The 20,361-nt window shown below is 43.0% G+C and overlaps 1 protein-coding gene across 2 annotated transcripts in view; it reads left to right on the top strand.

The window, feature by feature from the left end:
- The first annotated feature begins 5,436 nt into the window (after window positions 1-5,436).
- Window positions 5,437-20,361, top strand: part of TIPARP (TCDD inducible poly(ADP-ribose) polymerase) — a 39,730-nt gene continuing 24,805 nt past the window's right edge. The window contains exons 1-2 of one of the 2 annotated variants that reach the window (XM_060197607.1): window positions 5,437-5,656; window positions 8,191-9,138. In XM_060197607.1, the coding sequence (XP_060053590.1) occupies window positions 8,222-9,138 (917 nt within the window). In that variant the 5' untranslated portion in view covers window positions 5,437-5,656; window positions 8,191-8,221. Of the gene's footprint in view, window positions 5,683-8,190; window positions 9,139-20,361 lie in introns of both variants that reach the window. The other variant, XM_007521071.3, reaches the window with a different exon arrangement.

Below are 20,361 nucleotides of genomic sequence, written 5' to 3'. Positions count from 1 at the left end.
TGAAATGTCAAGTAGTGCTGGCTTTAACACTAATGCATTGTTTACTGGATAAACTTTCTGGAACAAATCAGTCATACTAAGGCAATTCCAGCAGACCAGATTAACAAATTAGCAATAAGAGAAACATGTGAAAAGGAAATCAAAACTTTTTAATCCTACAAGCATATATTTTTGTTTGCTTTGAACTGTTTTGTTTTGAGACCAGAGTACTATATTGCTTAGCTCTGGCATATGGTAGTGCTGGGATTGAATCTGGGATCTTCCAACTTCTACATGAAAGACTTGTTTTTGTATAACCATTATGCTGTCCTTTCCAGCCCCATACATATTTTAAAATGATCAAATGACTTACATCATGTATTTGAATGTATACATATACTTAATGCCACATGTGCTACATTTAAGTCTTTTGTAGCTTTGAAGAGTGTTCAGTAAGAAGCTTCTTATTCCTCTCTGTGTAGTTAAGTGTTTAATCCAGTGACTTAAATGTACTCAGTGATCACATAATTAAAAAACAAAAAAATATTTATTTTCCCTTTTGTTGCCCTTATTGTCTTATTGTTGTAGTTATTGTTGTCGTTGTTGGATAAGACAGAGAAATGGAGAGGGGAGGGGAAGACAGAGATGGGGAGAGAAAGGTGGATACCTCAGACCTGCTTCACCACCAGTGAAGCGACTCCCCTGCAGGTGAAGAGCCGGGGCTCAAACCAGGATCTTTATGCAGGTCCTTGCACTTTGCGCCACATGCGCTTAACCCGCTGTGCTATCGCCCGATCCCCGATCACATGATTTTTTAATGTGACTTAAGTTAATGACAAGGAATTAGTTAAGTGAAACACGCTATCATTATTTAAATTTTAGATAGATATTTGTTTTAAAGACCGTTAGTATGAAAATTTGTATGTGATAATGCTAGGCAAAATATATTCAGTAGTAACAGAAAAGATCTTTTAGTAAGACAGAACGTAGGTTCACTTGGACATAGTTATGTCTTTTTTTGCCTTTTTGTTTTTTCTTTAATAAACATGCTTCTTGCTTTTTGTCTGTTTTTGTTTGTTTGTTTATTTTTACCAGAGTCAGCCCTCTGGCTTAGGAATTGTGCTAGGAATTGAACCAGGCACCTTTGGTATATCAGCCATGAAAGTTTTTTGCATAACAATTAAGCTAGCTCCTCAGTTCCAATAAACATGCTTCTTAATCACACAATTTGGTATATTTGTGGGCTTGCCAGGAAATGCTATGGGAGTTGACATTTTACTCTGTGACAACTCAATTTCTGATACGCTAGATCATATTGTTATCTAACTAGCAGGGTTTTAAAGTGTCCTAGTTAGAAAATAACTTGGTAACTTTTGTATTAGTTAAGAATATATTTAACCACACAAAAACAGTTAAGCCAAATGAGAATTTATTTTCCAGACATAACAATAAGCCCAGGGTCGTCTCTCTAGGACTGCTAGAGCAGCTTCAAGATGTCATGACTGACCCAGACTCCATTTACCTTTGTTTTGCATCCTCAGATTGTGAACTCCCATATTTTCCATATCATGTTTACCTTAATTTTTGTCATAGGACTTAGTCTCCATCGTCACATTAGCATTCTAGGAGGAGGAGGAGAAAAGGGGGTATATAGAAATGGAACTATGTGCTGCTATGTTAGAAAAGAAATACTCGTCTACGGCCATACCACCCTGAACACGCCCGATCTCGTCTGATCTTGGGAGCTAAGCAGGGTCGGGTCTGGTTAGTACTTGGATGGGAGAAAAGAAATGCTCACCCCACCAATATGTCCTGGAGCTCTGCCTCCCTAGAGTCCCACCCTACTAGGGAAAGAGAGAGGCAGGCTGGAAGTATGGATAAACCTGCCAACACCCATGTTCAGCGGAGCAGCAATTATAGAAGCCAGACCTTCCACCTTCTGCATCCCACAGTGACCTTGGGTCCACAGTCCCAGAGGGTTAAAGAATAGGAAGGCTATCAGGGAAGGGATGGGATGCAGAGTTCTGGTGGTGGGAATTGTGTGGAGTTGTACCCCTCTTATCCTATAGTTTTGTCAATGTTTTCTTTTTATAAATAATTAAAAAATATTCTTCTAAAAATCATTACTATATGTCTAGAGCTATCTACCCCAAGTTCACCCATAACTATAGTGGATCTAGGCAAATTATCTTTTTTGGGTAGGCACACTGGCTATGTTAAGCTTGGCATTCTCCTCAAAAGAAAAAAAAAAGCATCAGATGTTTCTACTAATAATTCTAATAAGAATTGTGGTGTCTAAGCTAGTCTGTCCTTCTCATACAATAAGTGCACTAGTCTCCTCCCAAGGAGAATCTATTTCAGGTCTTTAAAAAAATATTTATTTATTTATTCCCTTTTGTTGCCCTTGTTGTTTTATTGTTATAGTTATTGTTGTTGTTGTTATTAATGTCATTGTTGTTGGATAGGACAGAGAGAAATGGAGGAGGAGAAGACAAGAGATGGGGAGAGAAAGATAGACACCTGCAGACCTGCTTCACTGCTTGTGAAGCAACTCCCTTGCAGGTGGGGAGCTGAACTGGGATCTTTATGTTGGTCCTTGCGCTTCGCCCCACGTGCGCTTAACCCGTTGCACTACTGCCCAACTCCCTACTTCAGGTCTTTTTTTTTAATTTTATTTATTGATTCATGAGAAATGATAGGAGAGAACCAGATATCACTCTGGTACATGTGCTGCCGGGGATTGAACTCAGGACCTCATGCTTGAGAGTCCAATGCCTTATCCATTGCGGCACCTCCCGGACCACCCTACTTCAGGTCCTATTGAGTTACTTAGATGGGACGAAAGAACAAATGAGTTTGATCAACATCAAACTTAGATGCTAATCAAAGATCAGCATTCAGAAAGCCCAATGATGCAGGATCTTCCCCATCAAAGTGTGGATCATTATCAAGCTTTAACAACCTATTTCTAAAGGAAAATAATCTGCCTCAATATTGCTAATTGGAAATAGTGGAGAAGTGACCAACAAGGAGAACATGGCAAAGACACAAGTGGTCACTGGTCCACAGAAGAGCTCAAAGCTGTTAGATAACTACAGCAAGGAATCTCATGCCCTACACTTAGTCGGTCAGTTCCTGGTTCTGTCTGTAGGCAGATTGATCTTCCTAGTTGGTATTCTTCTACGGGTTACATATCACCTGGACATTGTGGAGGATACTTCTCTATTAGTAAAACTTGAGCTGTTTGTGAAGCTTAGATTCAAGAATGGTGAGTCTAGAATTTAATGTCATTTTCCCCTTAGAGGCAACTGACATTCTGAAAGTAGCAGCACAGAAATTGGGAACCAGTTAGAATTCTCAACTGCATCAAGGAGGAGGTAGGGTATAGGGAGTGAAATTTTTGAGTTCAGAGCCCAAGGGAATTTTAAATTGGAATTCTAAAGGGTTACAGCTTTAAAGTAACTTTTACTGATTGGTTTAGGGTGATCTGCTCTAAGAATCCTCAAGAAACTGCCAGTATTATTTCTCAGTGCAGTACCTTTCCACATAGACTTGCTTTTGGCTAATGACACTAGTAACAGGCAAGCAAATAGTGAGGTTTGTCTTCTTAGAATCCTCCCTCTTGTGACCTTCAGATCACTATGCTGAAGAAACCCAACTTAGCCATGTGGAAAAGCCAGGTGGACAACACAGGTAATCTAGCCAACTGCCAGAGCAGAGGTCCAAGATATATTGTATCTTGACCTAATAAAGACAGATCCCAGTCATTTGAACGACCACAATTGAGGTCCCAGGTACCACCGGATAGGGATGAGCCAACTGCAATAAATACAACCTGCAAATACACCTTGCAATACACCTGCAATACACCCTGACCGGCTTCCTGAACCAGAGAGAATCAGCATTCAAGTGTAAGTGTTGTTTAAAGTCTTATGCTTGGGGGTTGTTTTGTGCACAGCAATAAATCGCTGAAACAGTAATAAAAAGAATAGTTAAACAACCCAATTGTTGGGAGAAGCTAGACTTAAAAAAAAAAAATCCCAAAGGAGACATTAGAAATAGAAAGCGGGCAATTTCAAATCTGATAGTCGCTTCTATGCAATTCCATGTCAAGAAGAGTAGGCCAAGTTCTTGATTTGTCTTTTGTTTGTTTGGTTTTCTGCTCTTTATCTTCTGAATTCTGCTTAATCCCCACCTTAACTTAATGGTCCAACCCTGACACAGCCTGAAATAAAGATCTGCTGGGAAGGTGCTCTCCTTACATTATTTATCCTTTGGTCTGTTGTTCATTTGTTTGGAAGAGCTCTTAAGGAAGACTTGGTCCCTACCTCTTCGCCCTTATTTTTACAGGTTTTCCTGTATGGTAATGTTAGAGTTGACTTTTTTTTTCACCCAGAAAGACTCCCGGTGACAAAATTCAGGCCACAGCTGAGGCTATCTCTTTGCAAGCCGTGTTCCATTCTCTCTCCGCCAGCTCTGGGGGCACAGCCATCATTAATGTTAAATCTTTTTTTTTTTTTTTTTTTTTTTTTTTGCTTTTTGACCGGGGGCCAGAATTCCCCCACCACAGGCAGTGATTATGTGGTTTTAACTTGCTGTTTCTTCCTCCGCCGCCGAAAAGTTCTTCCATATGCGGCTTTGCCAGCCAAGCCATGCTGCAGCCCCACAGAACAGAAGCGACTCCGGGGGGCGCGTCTCCGAGTGTCCGAGGTGAGGACCCGGCGGACACGCAATAGGCGCCGCACAAAGGGCGTCGCGCTCGGGGCTTGTGGGCTTCCGAGACTCACGGATCCCAGCGCTTCTCAGCAAAACCCGAGAAGCCAAGTTTCCTTTCCGCGATCTTCGCGCGCTTCCGGAGAAACCCAAACGTCCCCGAGCCGGCGGCCCCGCTCGCCTCCCGCTTCCCAACAGAGCCGCCCCGTCTCCGGCGGCCGGCTGACCGCGGCCAGTCCCCGGCGGCGCGAGGCGAGCGCCCCCGTCCGGCCGCGGCGGCGTTGCAGCAATTTGCCGCCGGGGTCGGGCGTCCGGGGCGGGAAGCCGCCTGTGAGAAGGCAACAAAGCCGACCGCGCAGACACCGCGCCTTCATCTCCCGCCTTGCCCCGGCGGCCCGGTGACCCGCCGGCTAGCAGCCCCGCAGAGGGACCCCCACCGCGCGCAAATGCCCCCCTGCACGGCGCAGCCACACCCCCTCCGGCACTTCCTGGACCCCCTGGGTGCCTCCCTCCGGCACATCCGCGCGCTCCCCGCCCCCACCCCCCCAGCACTACCCCCCCAGCTCTACCCCCTTCTTCCCTCCTGCGGGCACGCGGAGGGACACGCCCCCTCGCGGGAGCACGCACACCCGCGACACTCCCGCCAGCGCGCAGGCGCAGGTGCTGGGCGGGGCCTCCCTCGCGGCCCCGCTCCCGCTCGCCCCGCCCAGCGCGCTGGCCCCGCCTCCACCCGGCTGCTGAGGGAAGGCGACCGGAAGCCGCTGAACAGCAGAGCTCGCGGTGACAGGCGGAGAGCCGGGTCGGAGCGCAGCTGCGGCGAGTCCCGTCTGTGCTGGCCGCCGCCGGATGACCCGTGAGCCGCTCGCCGCCGCGCCTGCCTGCGAGCCCTGCGAGCCCTAGGAGCCCGCGCCTGCTGTGCTCAGACCCTGTGCGGAGCTGCCCGCTGGCGCGGCGCGGCGCGGCGGTCCGTTCTCTCAGGCTGCCGCCCGGGTAGGGGCTCCGGGGCGGGGGCTCGGGGGCCGTGGGGGGGGCATGGAGGGCCGTCTCGCGGGCGGGGGGTGGCGGTGTAGACCGCGGGGTCTGCCGGATCGCCGGTTCCCTCAAGCTGGGGACGTTGGGCTGCCCCGGAGCCCCCCGCCCCGGCCCCGCCGACACCTGCCGGGCCGGGGGGCTCCGGGGCGCGCGGGAGGCGGGTGGCCGCGGCCGGGCGGCCCTGCAGTGAGGCGCGCCGGGGGGCGGGGGGCGGCCGGCTGCGCTCGCGGCGGCCAGAAGTTTGCGGGCTCTTCCCACAAGTCGGGCGCCCCCACCGCCGCGCTGCCCGGCGGCTCCGGGCTCCCCGGTGCTGTGTGTGTGCGGGGGGCGGGGGGCTCCGAGCTGCCTATCCCCCCCCCGGAAGCGGCTCGCGGGGGCTGCCGAGGGGCCGCAGTGGAAGTCAGCTGTGGACGGCGCCGCGGGGGCTCCGGGACCGCCGGGAGAGGGCGGGTGGAGCCTTTTTTGTTATTTATTGGGGGGGGCTTCCCGGGAGGGGTGAGAGGCGGGATGCCGGACCCCCTGGGTGGGCCGGGGATACAGCCGCCTACCACCCGGCGCTGGCAGGAGGCGCCTCTCGGACCCGGGCTCAGAGGCCAAATCGGGGGGTGCGGTGCGGAGACACCCCGAACCCGGGGGTGGAGGGAGTGGGGGGGGGGCATCTGGAGGTGAGGGGTGCGGCGGGCGGGCGCCCTGTTATCCGCGCTTTGCTCTGGTGATCGCCGAGTGGCTCCCCGCGACCTCCCCGCGTCCGCGGCCCGGGCGGCTGCCCCGAAGTTGCCGAGTGTCCTCACTCACGTAGAGACCCGCGGCTGCCAGTCCCGCGGGTGCGGACAGGGAATACCTCAGCCCTGCCAATTGTGCCTGGAGGCAAGAGCGCAGCATGATGAATAATAACGCCTGGCTTGGCTGCTCTCCAGTTGATTTATGTCCTATGTCAAGTCTCTCTCTGCGCGAAGCTTTTTCCTAACAATGCCAGCTCACTTTCCCCCCCCTTCCTTCTACCCTTTCTTTCTTTGCACTTACGGTGTGCACCAGCGCCTCGTATAGGCTCGCTGTTTTGTTTTTTTTCCCCCACCCCTATCAGTAGCTTCATACATCTCTCCAATTAGATCTTGCATATTTATTTCTCAGAAGACTGGCTTTACTTTGTTGTTATTTATTGCTGATCTGTAAAGAATGGCCTTTAGTAGGTGCGTTTTTTTCAGTGATTCAGACAAAAGAGAGAGAACTCTTTCTTTTGCATTGTGCTAGACACTTCAGTGGGCTCCTCCGGAATAACATACCCAATTTGATGAAATCATGGGCTCTGGTCCTGAAGCTCTCTTTCAGTTTATTGGACAGGAGAGAAGAGGATTAACTTTCCACCTGGCAATAATCAGTCAGCGAGTCCTAGATGTGTGTAGGGGGGGTGGTGGACGGGGGACACTATTTTTTTTTTCAGTTTGCAAAGTTTTCTTTGCTTTGTACTTAAGTTCTAGCCGCCCTCCTTCTCCCCTCTCCACACCGGGGCTTGATTCTTTGAAGAAAGCCCAGTTTTAGTGTCTTTCAGTCACTCGTCAGGAATCCCAAACTGGGTTTATTATGTTGTTTTTCTATAAAATGCCCTTATTTGCCTACTAAAAACTCATTATGTAACTTTTCTGCCCCTCCCCCAAAGACATGACTTGTAAAGATAAGGGAGATCCTTTCTACATTTGAGTTGTATTTGATTTCCAGTGAAATGCACAGTGCTTGTTGCTGATGTTAGCTTCTGTTGCTAAACAGCGACTGGCATTCTTTAAGTAATGGTAATATTTTGGGGCTTGCCTAAGTAGACCTTTGATATCCTTGTGCAGTGTGGTGGATTTTTTTCTAAAGAAATGCTTTAACCGTCTCCTAACTTTCTCTCATAACATTTCAATTGAGAGCCCCATATGCTAACCCCCCCCTCACACCGCAGTTTAACTTTGAACTTTACCCTTCATCTGATGAATCTGTATGCAGAGAAACAGTTTTTATTATCTTGTAAGATAAGTAATGATACATAACTGAGCAGAGCCACAGAGCAGTGGACAGGTGGTTTCCCCCACTATCTTCAGTTAGATACACTTTTTATCCCTAATCTTCCAGGCAAAGGTTTCCCTAATCTTCCAGGCAAAGGTTTCCCTAACAGTGCTAGTTTGTACTTTTTTCTACCTTTTCTTTCTACACTTAGTATATGCCATCATATACTCATAGTAACGATTTTAAACCCAGCAGAATTAGGTTTTTGTGTGTGTTAAGTCCACACATAAATGTTCTCATCTATTGGAAGATACTCCTTGCCTTGTCTTCATTTCTCAATAAAATTTTAAATTGATCTTAAGAATGATAGTACTCTTGTGATTTTAGGGACTTAGTCACAGACAACATTTTGATGAATGAATGGGATGCAGTTGTTGTCAGCTTGTAAGTGATCTTCTTTCCTTTCCTCTGGTAGGATTTTAGACCTGAAGAGTAATTGGGACTGATCCACATCATGGAAATGGAAACCACTGAACCTGAGCCAGACTGTGTAGTGCAGCCTCCCTCTCCTCCTGATGACTTTTCATGCCCGATGAGACTCTCAGAGAAGATCACTCCCTTGAAAACTTGTTTTAAGAAAAAGGATCAGAAGAGGTTGGGAACAGAAACCCTAAGGTCCTTGAGGCCAATATTAAACACTTTGTTAGAATCCGGTTCACTTGATGGGGTTTTTAGATCTAGAAACCAGAGTACAGATGATAGCAGCTTACATGAACCTATGGTGAAAAAAACCTTGGAAATCAATCCGTCGTGTCCAACGGCAGAAAACAACATGCCTGTCTTGATATCTGATGAAACAAATGTCGGAGGACAAATAGCAGAAGCCCATCCTTCCACTGATGCTCCAGAACAGGTGGTTCCAATCCAGGATCACAGCTTTTCTCCAGAAACTATCAATGGGACAGTGGCAGATTCTGCAGCGGGGCACTTCCAAGCTGACCTTTTGCACACAGTTTCAAGTGATGTTCCTTCTAGTCCTGACTGCATAGACAAAGTCATGGATTATGTTCCAGGGGTTTTCCAAGATAACAGTTTTACAATCCAGTACATTTTGGACACCAGTGATAAACTGAGTACTGAGCTCTTTCAGAACAAAAGTGAGGAGGCTTCCCTTGACCTTGTGTTTGAGCTGGTGAACCAGTTACAGTACCACACGCACCAAGAGAATGGAATTGAAATTTGCATGGACTTTTTGCAAGGCACTTGTATTTACGGCAGGGATTGTTTGAAGCACCACACTATCTTGCCTTATCATTGGCAGATTAAGAAGGCAACTTCTCAGAAGTGGCAGAGTATATCCAATGATTCCCAGGAACACTTGGAAAGATTTTACTGTAACCCAGAAAATGATAGAATGAGAATGAAGTATGGGTATGTATTTATAACTACTTGAAAGCTGTTTTTAAATCCTTCAGAGGAGGGAAAAGAGCTGAAAAGCTTAGTAAGCTGGTTTCTCTTCAGTAGTAACCTAACAGGTTTTAGTCTTTTTTTTTTTTCTTCTTCCCACTGTTCTGTTGATTGTGTGCTATCCTGATTTTTCATGGTGATTGAATGCAGGCTATTTACCTAACTAGACAAGGAAGGTTTTATGATTTGAGCAATTCAGATGTCACCTTGCAATGCGTGTGACTGAGAAATTGCATATGCATTAAGTGTTGTGGATGGATCAAGTATTTACCACATAGGAGCACTTGTTGGAGCTCCAGTGGCGCAATTGGTTAACCTGTGGTACTTACACAGGAGCACTTTTTTTTTGGGGGGGGGGGGCAAGCTTTGTTGAATCTTAAGACAAATGAATACATTCTAAAGTTTTGTACTTTAAAGTAATCACCGTTTTTGGAGATTTTTGTGGGTCTATTTTCATTTCAAATGGTATTAATCTTTCTGTGAGAAGTTCCTTTTCTGATCTGTGTTAATTTAATCTGTTTAATCTTCTATATAAAATAAGTACTATATAGCTCAGTTCGTTTGCTTTGTTTTGTTTTTATCTGAGTTTGTTAATGAGTGAGGGGAAGATTTATGTTAAAGGGTTATGCTTTATCATTTATATAAAAATCAGCTCTACTCAGGTTTTTATATGCAAGAGATGTGTTTTTAGTTTGTACATCTAAGCAATGTTCACTGATAGGGAACTGATACTTCCACATTTGAATTCTTCTTTAATTGGACTTTAAGGAAGAAAATAATAGCTGTGGGTGGGGGAGATAGCATAATGGTTATGCAAAGAAACTCATGCCTGAGGCTCCAAAGTTCCTGGTTCAATCCCCAGCCACCACCATAAACCAGAGCTGAGCAGTCATCTGGTAAAAAAGAACAGGAAAAGAAAGAAAATTACAATTGCCAGTTTAAAAAAAAAAAAGTTGTGAGTAAGCATAATATGTACTAAATTTATACTTCTACGTTGTTTCTCCGGTAATGTAGAGGAAGTTAAAGTGTGTGGTAGTAATAGTTATTTGTGTAAGACTAAGAGTACAGATTAATAGATGGGAAGGGAAGAGGACATCTGTGACCTCTGCACATGTTGCCCTACTTGGGGCACTAAGATGACATTCTTCCAAGTTCATAGATGTAGTGCTAAGAGGCATAACTATACGGAGGAAAAATATGCTGAATAGCCTAACCCAGATATTCAGGAGAAAAACTTCCTTGAGAGTCATCTTTGTTCAGGGATAACTTGGGTTACACTTCGCAAGTGACTGCAGAGTCTGCAAGTAAATGGTGACAGCAAACCATTTCCAAGTTACTTAATTCTGTTAGTCTTGATGTCAGCCTTCTGTGTTCTGACAGTGCCAAAAATTATTGGCATTGTAGAATATTTTTTTAACTTGTTCCTATTTAGCACTAGATAAGTGATATTTATCTTCGTATTGTAACTATATATCACAGGGATCTGTGTTTGTGTGTGTGTGACTTAATTATCATGAGAATAGAAATGTGTATCTTGTTTTTCAGAGGGAAGTTTGAAACAGGATAAGGGAATAATATAAGGTCCTAGTGTACAGGTGTATATAGGATAAAAGCAAGGTAGTATCAAGAACGTAGTTATAACTCTTTCTTTGTGGTAACTGTGTCTTGCACTCCTAAGCCAACTTTTTCACTTTTTCTTCTTTCCCTTCCTCCCTTCCTTCTTTTTCCTTCTTTTTTTTGTTTGCCAGAGCACTTTCAGCTCTGGCTTATGGTGGTGCAGAAGATTGAGCCTGGGGACTTTGGAGCCTCAGGCATTAGAGTCTCTTAGCATAACCATTATGCTATCTGCCCCTGCTCATTTTTTGTTTCTTTAGAGAGAGAGAGGCGGGATAGTATTGCACCACTGTAGAGCTTCCCAGGTACTGTGCATGCAGGGTCTCGTGGTCCCGAGTTCAGTCGTTGGCAGTACAGATGTCTGAGTGGTGCTCTAGTCTCTCTGCCTGCCTTCCTCCCTTCTTCTCCTCATTTTCACACACAGAATAAATAAATCTTTTTGAGAAAGAGCAAATGAACGAGCGATCATAGCATCAAAGTTTCTTCAGTGTGGTGGGAGTTGGGCTTAAACCTGTGTCTGCACATGACAAAGCTGTACACTGTTCAAGCGAGCTATTTCACTGGCTTTAAAAAAAATCATCTTGATAATATAACACAATTAGGTGGTCTGGGAGGTGGCACAGTGGATAAAGCATCGGACTCTCAAGCATGAGGTTCTGAGTTCAATCCCCAGCAGCACATGTACCAGAGTGATGTCTGGCTCTTTTTCTCTCCTCCTATGTTTCTCATTAATAAATAAATAAAATCTTAAAAAAAAAACATATAACACAATTAGGTTTTTTTTTTTTCTTGCTTGGGTGGCAACTTTAATAGATTCTGTAAAACGCTAAGAACTTACAACTTTTTTTTTATTCAGCACTGGAAAAGAGAGAAAGTTTCCTATTTTATCTTAAAAGTCTTTTTAATATAAAGCTGTAGTCCAAAGTCTCTGTTGCTTGTGAGCTTGCGATTCTAATTGGCATGTCAAGGGTAATTAATTTTATATACTTTCAAAGCCATGCTAATCCTTCCATCTCCAGATTGCAAAACTGCACAAAAGTGACCTCCCTCCCACTTCACTCTTATGAGGCAAATTTCCAGTCTGCTGAGTACTTCAGCATCTTGGTACATTGAGTTTCTGTCTGAATTGGTCAGGAAGAAACTAGCAGGATTATTGTTCAACCCATTACATTCTGTTTGTTACCATGAGTTAGGCAAGACAAGCATTTTGATTCCAGAAAATCCAGATACTTGCAGGTCAGCAGCAGTATTGGGCTTTTTATCCTTTGCTAAGATTATTATGCTGAATAAACATCCATAGACATTTCACTGTTGGATAAGTCATAGTTTGTTACAGGTTACTTGATCTCTAAGTCAGTTTTTTTTTTCTTTTATCTTTTTTTTTTATTATTATTTGTTGGATAGAGACAGTCAGAAATTGAGAGGGAAGGGGGTGATAGAGAGGGAGAGAGACACCTGCAGCCCTGCTTCACCACTAGTGAAGCTCTCACCCTGCAGGTGGGGACCGGGGACTCGAACCTGGGTCCTTGTGCACTGTAACATGTGCGCTCAACCAGGTGCGCCACCACCTGGCCCCTCCAAGTCAGTTTTAAAGAAGTAAACTATTAACTAAGAGGTATGACTGAGGTGTTACAATTACTATTGCTACTATAATGTCAATGATAGTAAGTGGTCCTATTTTATAAAAATAGCCAAAAGTATTAATAGCTAATTACTAGTAAGGTGAAATACTCCATGGACTACAGAAAGAATTGTTACAAGACTGTAGCTAGCTAAGTGTCAAAAATTAGACTTTTGGGAAGTTGATCTGTGGTCATTGCAATCTGATTTTCCTTGTATTCCAAAGCGATGTTGTGTTTCCTGGCAACAAGATGCAGATAACGGCATGTTGAGCCTTGCTGAGAGATTCACAAACAAGCTGGAGTAGCCCAGGTTCACATGGTTACCACATTATTTGGCTAAAGCTATTAATCTCTGTGGTCAGGCCCGTAAAGCTGGTCTATCTGTGCAGATTACACATAACCAGGAAGTGTGTGTTCAGCTGTGTATATGTCCAAGTCAGGCCCTGCAGTCTTTGGACTCAAGGATAATAATGAATGGCAGTTGTCTGTTCCACTTGTTTTCACCAGTTATATGACTTGGTAAATCATTATATGCTGTAGCCATAATACTTCATTGTGTCCAGCTTGGAGAAAGTGTCTAATACTGGTACTCTTGTAGAGATAAGAGTTCACAGTTTAGAACTGTGCGGTGAAAATTCTGTTTTGCATATATACTGGATTTACAACTATCTCCAATTTAGATAATATGCACTGAATGTTGAGATTATTCTCAAAGTGAAATGAGTGCTGGGGAGCTAATTCAGTGGTAGAACATAGGATTTATGTGCCTGAGGTCACAGGCTCAATCCCAAGGTGTGTATATGTCAGAATTAAGAGTTGCTTTGGTCTCTCTTTCTCAAAAATACTGAATAGCGGTGGTAAGATGGCAAAGCTGGTAGAGTGTAGAACTCACATGCTTGAAGTTCCTAAGTCAGTCCCCAGCACGACACGGGCTAGAGTAGTGCTTTTGATTTTTTTTTCTTTTCATCTTTCTCATGTGAAACTAGTTTCTATAAAATAAATGTTAAAAAACAAAAGCCATTCCCAGTTCCAGTAGGCTCTGCTCATCTTTTTATAATTTTTTTTTTTTTTACTAAGAGTGAAATTTGAGGGGGGCTGGGCAATGGTAGATCCAATAGAGTGCACGTACTGCCATGCATGAGAACCTTGGTTCAAGCCCCTAGTCCCCACTTGGAGGGAAGAAGCTTCATGAGCAGTGTGCAGTGGTGCAGGTGTTTCTTCTCTTCTCTCCCCTTTTCTATTTCTATCAGAAAAGGAAGGGGGGGGGAACCATTAGCAGTAAGAGGTACCACCACACAGGCAGTAAGCCCTAGTGATAACCCTGGTGGTAAAAGAAAATGAATTTGAAAGCAAGTTCAGCTGTATAAATTCACAGGTCCCTTCTGACTCAGTTTGACTGTTCCAGGTCATCTCTCTTTAGCTAGAAAGAGAAAGAAACAGGCAGAGGTATGGAGACAGGGAGGGTGTGGAGATACCCCAACAATGAAGCTTCCTCTGATACTAGGCCAGATTTGAGCCTGGGTCACATAAAGCGGTGTACTATATCCCAAGTGAGCTGTTTTGCTGGCTCCATCCAACACAACTTATTAGTCAAGATGCCTAAATACTAAAACATTTTTTAAATTTTTTTTAAAAAAATTTATTTATTCCCTTTTATTGCCATTGTGTTTTCTTGTTGTTGTTGATGTCATCGTCGTTGTTGGATAGGACAGAGAGAAATGGAGAGAGGAGGGGAAGACAGAGAGGGGAGAGAAAGAGACACATCTGCAGACCTGCTTCACTGCTTGTGAAGTGACTCCATAGCATGTGGGGAGCGGGGGCTCAAATCGGGGATCCTTAGGCCGGTCCTTGCGCTTTGCGCCACCTGAGCTTAACCCGCCTGTGCGGTACCGCCCAACTCCCACACTTTTTTTTTTTTTAAATAGGGTCCTAGTGATGGTGCACCCAATTAAAACACATTTTTAAAAATATTTATTTATTCATTTCCTTTTGTTGCCCTTGTTGTTTTATTGTTGTAGTTATTATTGTTGTTGATGTCGTCGTTGTTGGATAGGATAGAAAGGAAGGAAAGACAGAGAGGAGGAGAGAAAGACAGACACCTGCAGACCTGCTTCACCGCCTGTGAAACGATTCCCCTGCAGTTGGGGAGCCGGGGATCCCCAACTGAACCGGGATCCTTAGCCTGTCCTTGTGCTTTGCACCACTTGCGCTTAACCCGCTGCACTACCGCCCGACTCCCTTAAAACACATTTTTTAAAAGTTTTTAAAAAATATATTATTGGATAGAAATAGAGAAATTGAGGGGGGGAGATAGAGATGTAGAGAGACACCTGCAGCTTTGCTTCACCACTCATGAAGCTTCCACCCTAAAGGTGGGGACCAGGGGCTTGAACCTGGCTCCTTGTACATTGTAATGTGTGTGCTTAAACAGGTGCACCACTGCCTTGTGCCCCCTAGAACACACTTTTTTTTTTTTGGAGGCTCAATGATTTTTTTTTTTTTATTTAAGAAAGGATTAATTAACAAAACCATAGGGTAGGAGGGGTACAACTCCACACAATTCCCACCACCCAATCTCCATATCCCACCCCCTCCCCCGATAGCTTTCCCATTCTCTATCCCTCTGGGAGCATGGACCCAGGGTCATTGAGGGTAGAACACACTTTTAATAGAATTTCATTATTGTTTTTATTTGGTTCATTACAATGAAAATTTAAAATTATTTTCCAGGGGTGGAGTAATGGTACATTTGTTACCAACAGGAGGACTTAGGTTCACGTTTCAAGGGGAGGAGGCTTCACAAGCAGTGGAGCAGTTCTGCAGGTGTCTCTTTCTCTCTGTTGCCTCTCTATTTCTCTGACTCTATCATGGGGGAATAAAAGGTCACCAGGAGAGGTGGAGTTGCATAGGCACTGAACGTCAGCGATCACCCTGGTGGCAAAAAAAAAGTTTGTATTGCTCTCTTACTTTGCTTTTTTTTTAAAAATATTTTCTTTAAATTTTTAAAAAATTTATTCTCTTTTGTTGCCCTTGTTTTATTGTTATAGTTATTATTATTGTTATTGATGTGGTCGTTGTTGGATAGGACAGAGAAATGGAGAGGGGAGGGGAAGACAGAGGAGGAACGGCTTGTGAAGCAATTCTCCTGCAGGTGGTGAGCTGGGGGGGGCTGGAACCGGGATCCTTACAGGGGTCCTTGGGCTTTGCGCCACCTGTGCTTAGCCCGCTGTGCTACCGCCTAACTCCCTTACCTTGCTTTTTATACATCTGCAAATATTTATTGCCAACATTAGCTGAAAACTAGTTTTATGTACAAATTACACCTATTAAATACCATGGCTTTTTTTTCCCCTTCCATACAGGAATATGAACTTTGGGGATTTCCAAATTCTAAAAAGTAACATCAGTGGTTATCTTTCAATTAAAAAAAAATTCTCTGACAGGTACTCATCTTTAGTAGAAAATGATGAGTTTTTAAAGAGTCTCACTAACTTTATGGAGTACTATTGTAGATGAAATTGTCGAATAATATCCCTATATAGTGACTTAAGGTCACCACTGGTTTTCAAATTACATTTATTTATTTACTTATTTATTTAAATCTATTTATTTATTTTCCCTTTTGTTGCCCTTGTCTTTTTTTTTTCCTTGTTGTCTTTTTGTTGTTGTAGTAGTTATTATTGTACTGATGTCATCGTTATTAGATAGGACAGAGAGAAATGGAGAGAGGAGGGGAAGACAGAGGGGAGAGAGACACCGGCAGACCTGCTTCACCGCCTGTGAAGGGACTCCCCTGCAGGTGGGGAGCTGAGGGCTCAAACCCGGATCTTTACTCGTCCTTGCTCTTTGCGCCACGTGCACTTATCCCGCTGTGCTACCGCGCGACTCCCTACATTTATTTTAAAGTGTGCCACAATAGTTTTCTGTTTTTTTTTTCTTACCATTTTATAATAGACAAATTGAGAGGGAAATGGGAGGTAGAAGGGGAAAGAGAACAAGACACCTGCAGCACTCTTTCACCACTCAGGAAGTTTTCCCCTGCCAGGTGGGGATCGGGGGCCTGAACACAGGTCTTTGTGCACTGTATTGTGTAAGCAGGTGCACCACCACCACCACCCAGTCCTATCTTCTACTTATTCTTTAAATAAATATTTTATTTATTTATTAATGGGAAAGATAGGAGAGAGAGAGAGAAAGAACCAGACACCACTCATGTCCTGCCAGGGATTAAACTTGGGACTTCATGCTTGAGAGCCCAGTGCTTTATCTTAGACCACTTATCTTCTGTTATTATCACTCATAAAGAAGCAAATTTTGCTTTGGAGCTAACCTTCAGGTGCAAAATGGGATTGTGTGTGTGTGTGTGTGTGTGTGTTTTCTAATTTTGAATTTCTAGAGTGAGAGTGGAGAGGACAGTGTTGCCCCTCCCCCCTTTCTTTGTAGGAATTAAAGTTTATTGTTACAAGAGGGAATTTTATTGCTTGTCTTAAGCTTAGAGTGTTGGCTTTAGTTTTGAGTGAATTTGACTTTTAATTGTTTTGAGGTTGTTTTTTTTTTTTTTTTAACTTGTCCAGATAATAGAAACTCTGAAAGAAGACAGGGAGAAATCTGTATTAGTGATGATAAAGAGTTTATTCTGTTATTCTCTATGATTTGCAAAGCTGATTACCTAAACTATTAGAACAGGCTTCTGACTGAACTCTACGGAAAGAGTTAGCCAAGTTAACTCTGGCCTGTGCAGCTGTGATGATGATGATGATGATGAATGAACTAACTCATTATGTATTATTGATAATACTGGAGAGAAGAGCTGAAAGTTACTATGCCTTGTGACTTTTTGGTATTTCTTGAATATACACAGCTGGATGAGTTTGAATTTATTTTTAAAATTCCTGCCTAGGAGAAAGAGAGCTCCATAAGCAAGAACTGTGAAGTGACTTTCAAGATGTGTCTTGTGCTGTTAAGATAGAGCAGTCCTCTGAGTTATTTTTTGTGCTTATTTGTGCTGATATTTACATATGAAATAAAACTAATTGGCTTTTGTCTGAACTAATCCCAGAGAAGTTACTGGGTCTGTGTGAGACTCAAAAGCAATCATTTCTTTTTTTTTTTTTCTTCCAATAAGTAGGTTAGACTTTGAAGCAGCTGTCTGTAGGTTGAGGTCAGTCTGTTCCTGATATATTTATTGTAATGAAAATGTACCTTGCAAAAAGCAGAGATATATAGTTTTTAAATCAGACTGTTGGAGGAAATTGCTTATAAGGTTTTTGGCAACCCCTAAAAGCAATCACATGATACATAATGCATTTTCTTATTGAGTTGACTAAAGGTTTTACTTTTTTATCATAAACAGGGAAATAAAGTAGTTTTAAAAGGTAATTTAAAAGGTTATTTTACACATATGGGCAAAAAATTGCTACTTTTGACAGATTGCTTCTACTGTGTCCCTATAAATCTATTTCCTTTTTAAAAGTCTTATTTATTTGTTTTTTTGAGAGTCAGAGAAATAGTAAGGGGAAATAGGGAGAGTGTTATCTACAGCACTGCTTTAACATTCAAAAAGCTTCCTTCCTCAGGAGCTTGAACCCTGGTTCTTGAGCATAGTAACATGTGCTCTCTACCTAGTAAGCTACTGCCTGAACCCTACTTCTCTTTTTATTTATTTATTTATTGGATAAGAGAAATTGAGAGGGATGGGGGGATATAGAGAGAGGGAAAAAGAAGACACCTGCAGCATTGTTTCACCTCTCACAAAACTTCCCCCTGCAGGTGGACTTGAACTTGAGTCCTTGCATATTGTGACATGTGCATTCAACCTTCCTATTTCTTTTTACACTCAAATTTCTAGATGTTCACATTGCTGTTCTATCATAAAGCAAAGGTAAATTCATAAAAATTTGAGCATTACAGATCCCCCAAATAACTTACCAAATAGAGCAGTTCTGCTTTTGGGTACCAGAAGAAACCTCTATGTGTGTATACCACTGAGTTTGAAAAAACCGAGTATATGGGGTAGGCAAGATAGGTCACTTAGTGTTCTTGCTTTGTCATATGACCAATCCAGCCAATCCTCCCTTGTTGTGAAAGAAAGCTTCTGTGCTGTGGGGACTGTCTCTACCTTGCTATCTGAAAAAGTCAACCTAGAGTACTTGAAGCCCCAGTGACAAGACAAGCATATTTTTAATCACAAGATGATCAGTTTTCTTTTTTTAAATCAGAGATGGAACCCAGGTTCTCATGCACATGTTTATGCTGAACCACTTGCTCAACTTTTCGGGTTTTTTTTGTTTGTTTTTGTTTTGAGTGTATATGACTGCTAGTGCAAAGCCACCATTCTACCATCCTGAGAGCTTGGGGTGTAGGGGATCTAGCCCAGAGTCTCAAAAAGTGAAGATAGGTGCTACACCACTGTAGCTCTACAGCCTCACAAGGTGATTGTTACTGTTTTACAACTTTCTATAAATTGGACACTGGCAGGTTTTGCAAGAAACTCAGTTTGTAAACATATGATAGAATTATGGAGCTTCCCCTTTAGAGTAAATGGATGGGAGGGTCATGATATGGGCCAGGGGTACAGTGCATGTCTTCCATGCATGAATTCCTGAGTCCCTTCTTGATGCTGTATTTGAATAAATAATTAAGTAAATAAATATCTGAGATTCTTAAACTAAAGTGATTAGTAGTGACTTTGTATCACTAATATTTTGTTCTGGAGTGCCTAGGATTGAGCCATTTTGAACCATACTTAGCAGAATCATAAACACAAACTGTATACAAAGAAATAAAATACTTCAAAAGCTCATTGTGTAGCATTTGTGTGCCTGCCAGCGTGTAGCACTTCTAGTAGCAGACAATGTGTAAGATAAATCTTTCGGGTTGGGGAGACAGCATAGTAGTTACGCAAAAGACTTTTATGTCCGAGGCTCTGAATTCCCAGGTTCAACTCCCACCATAAGCCAGAATTGAGCAGTGCTCTGGTCTGTATCTCTCTCATTAGACTAAAATAAAGACATGTCTTTAAGAAAAATCCATATATAATGTCTATAAAAGTCATTTGTGACAATATCTTTTTTAAATAATGATTTTTTTCTTGAGGTAACCTTGGTTTACAGTCCTGTAACTCTTTCAGAAGTAGTTACTCGCCTCCTCAAAATATGCTATCCCATTATGACCTCCCCACTAAAGCAAGTTCATTGGACCCCTTCTGACTGTAACCCCTCAGCCTCAAACCCTTCATTGACCTCAGGGCTGCACAGACAGCTTCCATTTAAAATTAGTTCTGCAAGTATTAAAATTAATCCAGCTCAATCTCTGACACATTAACTAAAAGCATCAAATTTCTAATATATATTAATTTCTAGTTGATAGGGGAATTTGAAACTGTGAGGGGTGGTTTCTGAAATAATACTTTGAGATTTTTGCAAATAAAGAATTCTTTATAAAATAAAATCTGTGTAATTTGTGAAGATTATGTATTTCATCTGTGTAGAAGACAGTATTGCATTCGTGTGTGTGTGTGATGTATGTATGTATGTTTACACATATAGGCATACAACACAAACTTCACTGTAGTTCCAACTTTTCAAATCAAAAGAGATGGAGAGAGAAAGATACCATAATATTGAAATTTCTCCCAGTGTGGTAGGACCGGACTCTAACCTGGGCTATAATTTACAGCAAAACAGACAGCCTCCTGAGTGAGCTATCTTGTTCATCAGCAGCTTTCCTCAAAATATAATCAATTCTGTAATCAGAAACACTTTTGGACGTCATCGATATTAATAAGCTTCTAATTGTGAAACTTCTGATTTTCATTTCTGACCTAGCCAGTTACTGTTGCTAAAACAAGCATAGAAGGGAGTTAACTAAGCATTCCTGTTTGTATTATCTACACAACAAAATGTGTGTTTCCTTGATCTTTTCAGCTCTACCCAGTTTACTTACTGGCTAC

The sequence above is a fragment of the Erinaceus europaeus genome, chromosome 9, assembly GCF_950295315.1.
Source record: "Erinaceus europaeus chromosome 9, mEriEur2.1, whole genome shotgun sequence".
Taxonomy (NCBI): domain Eukaryota; kingdom Metazoa; phylum Chordata; class Mammalia; order Eulipotyphla; family Erinaceidae; genus Erinaceus; species Erinaceus europaeus.
This window is presented reverse-complemented; position numbering and strand designations above follow the sequence as displayed.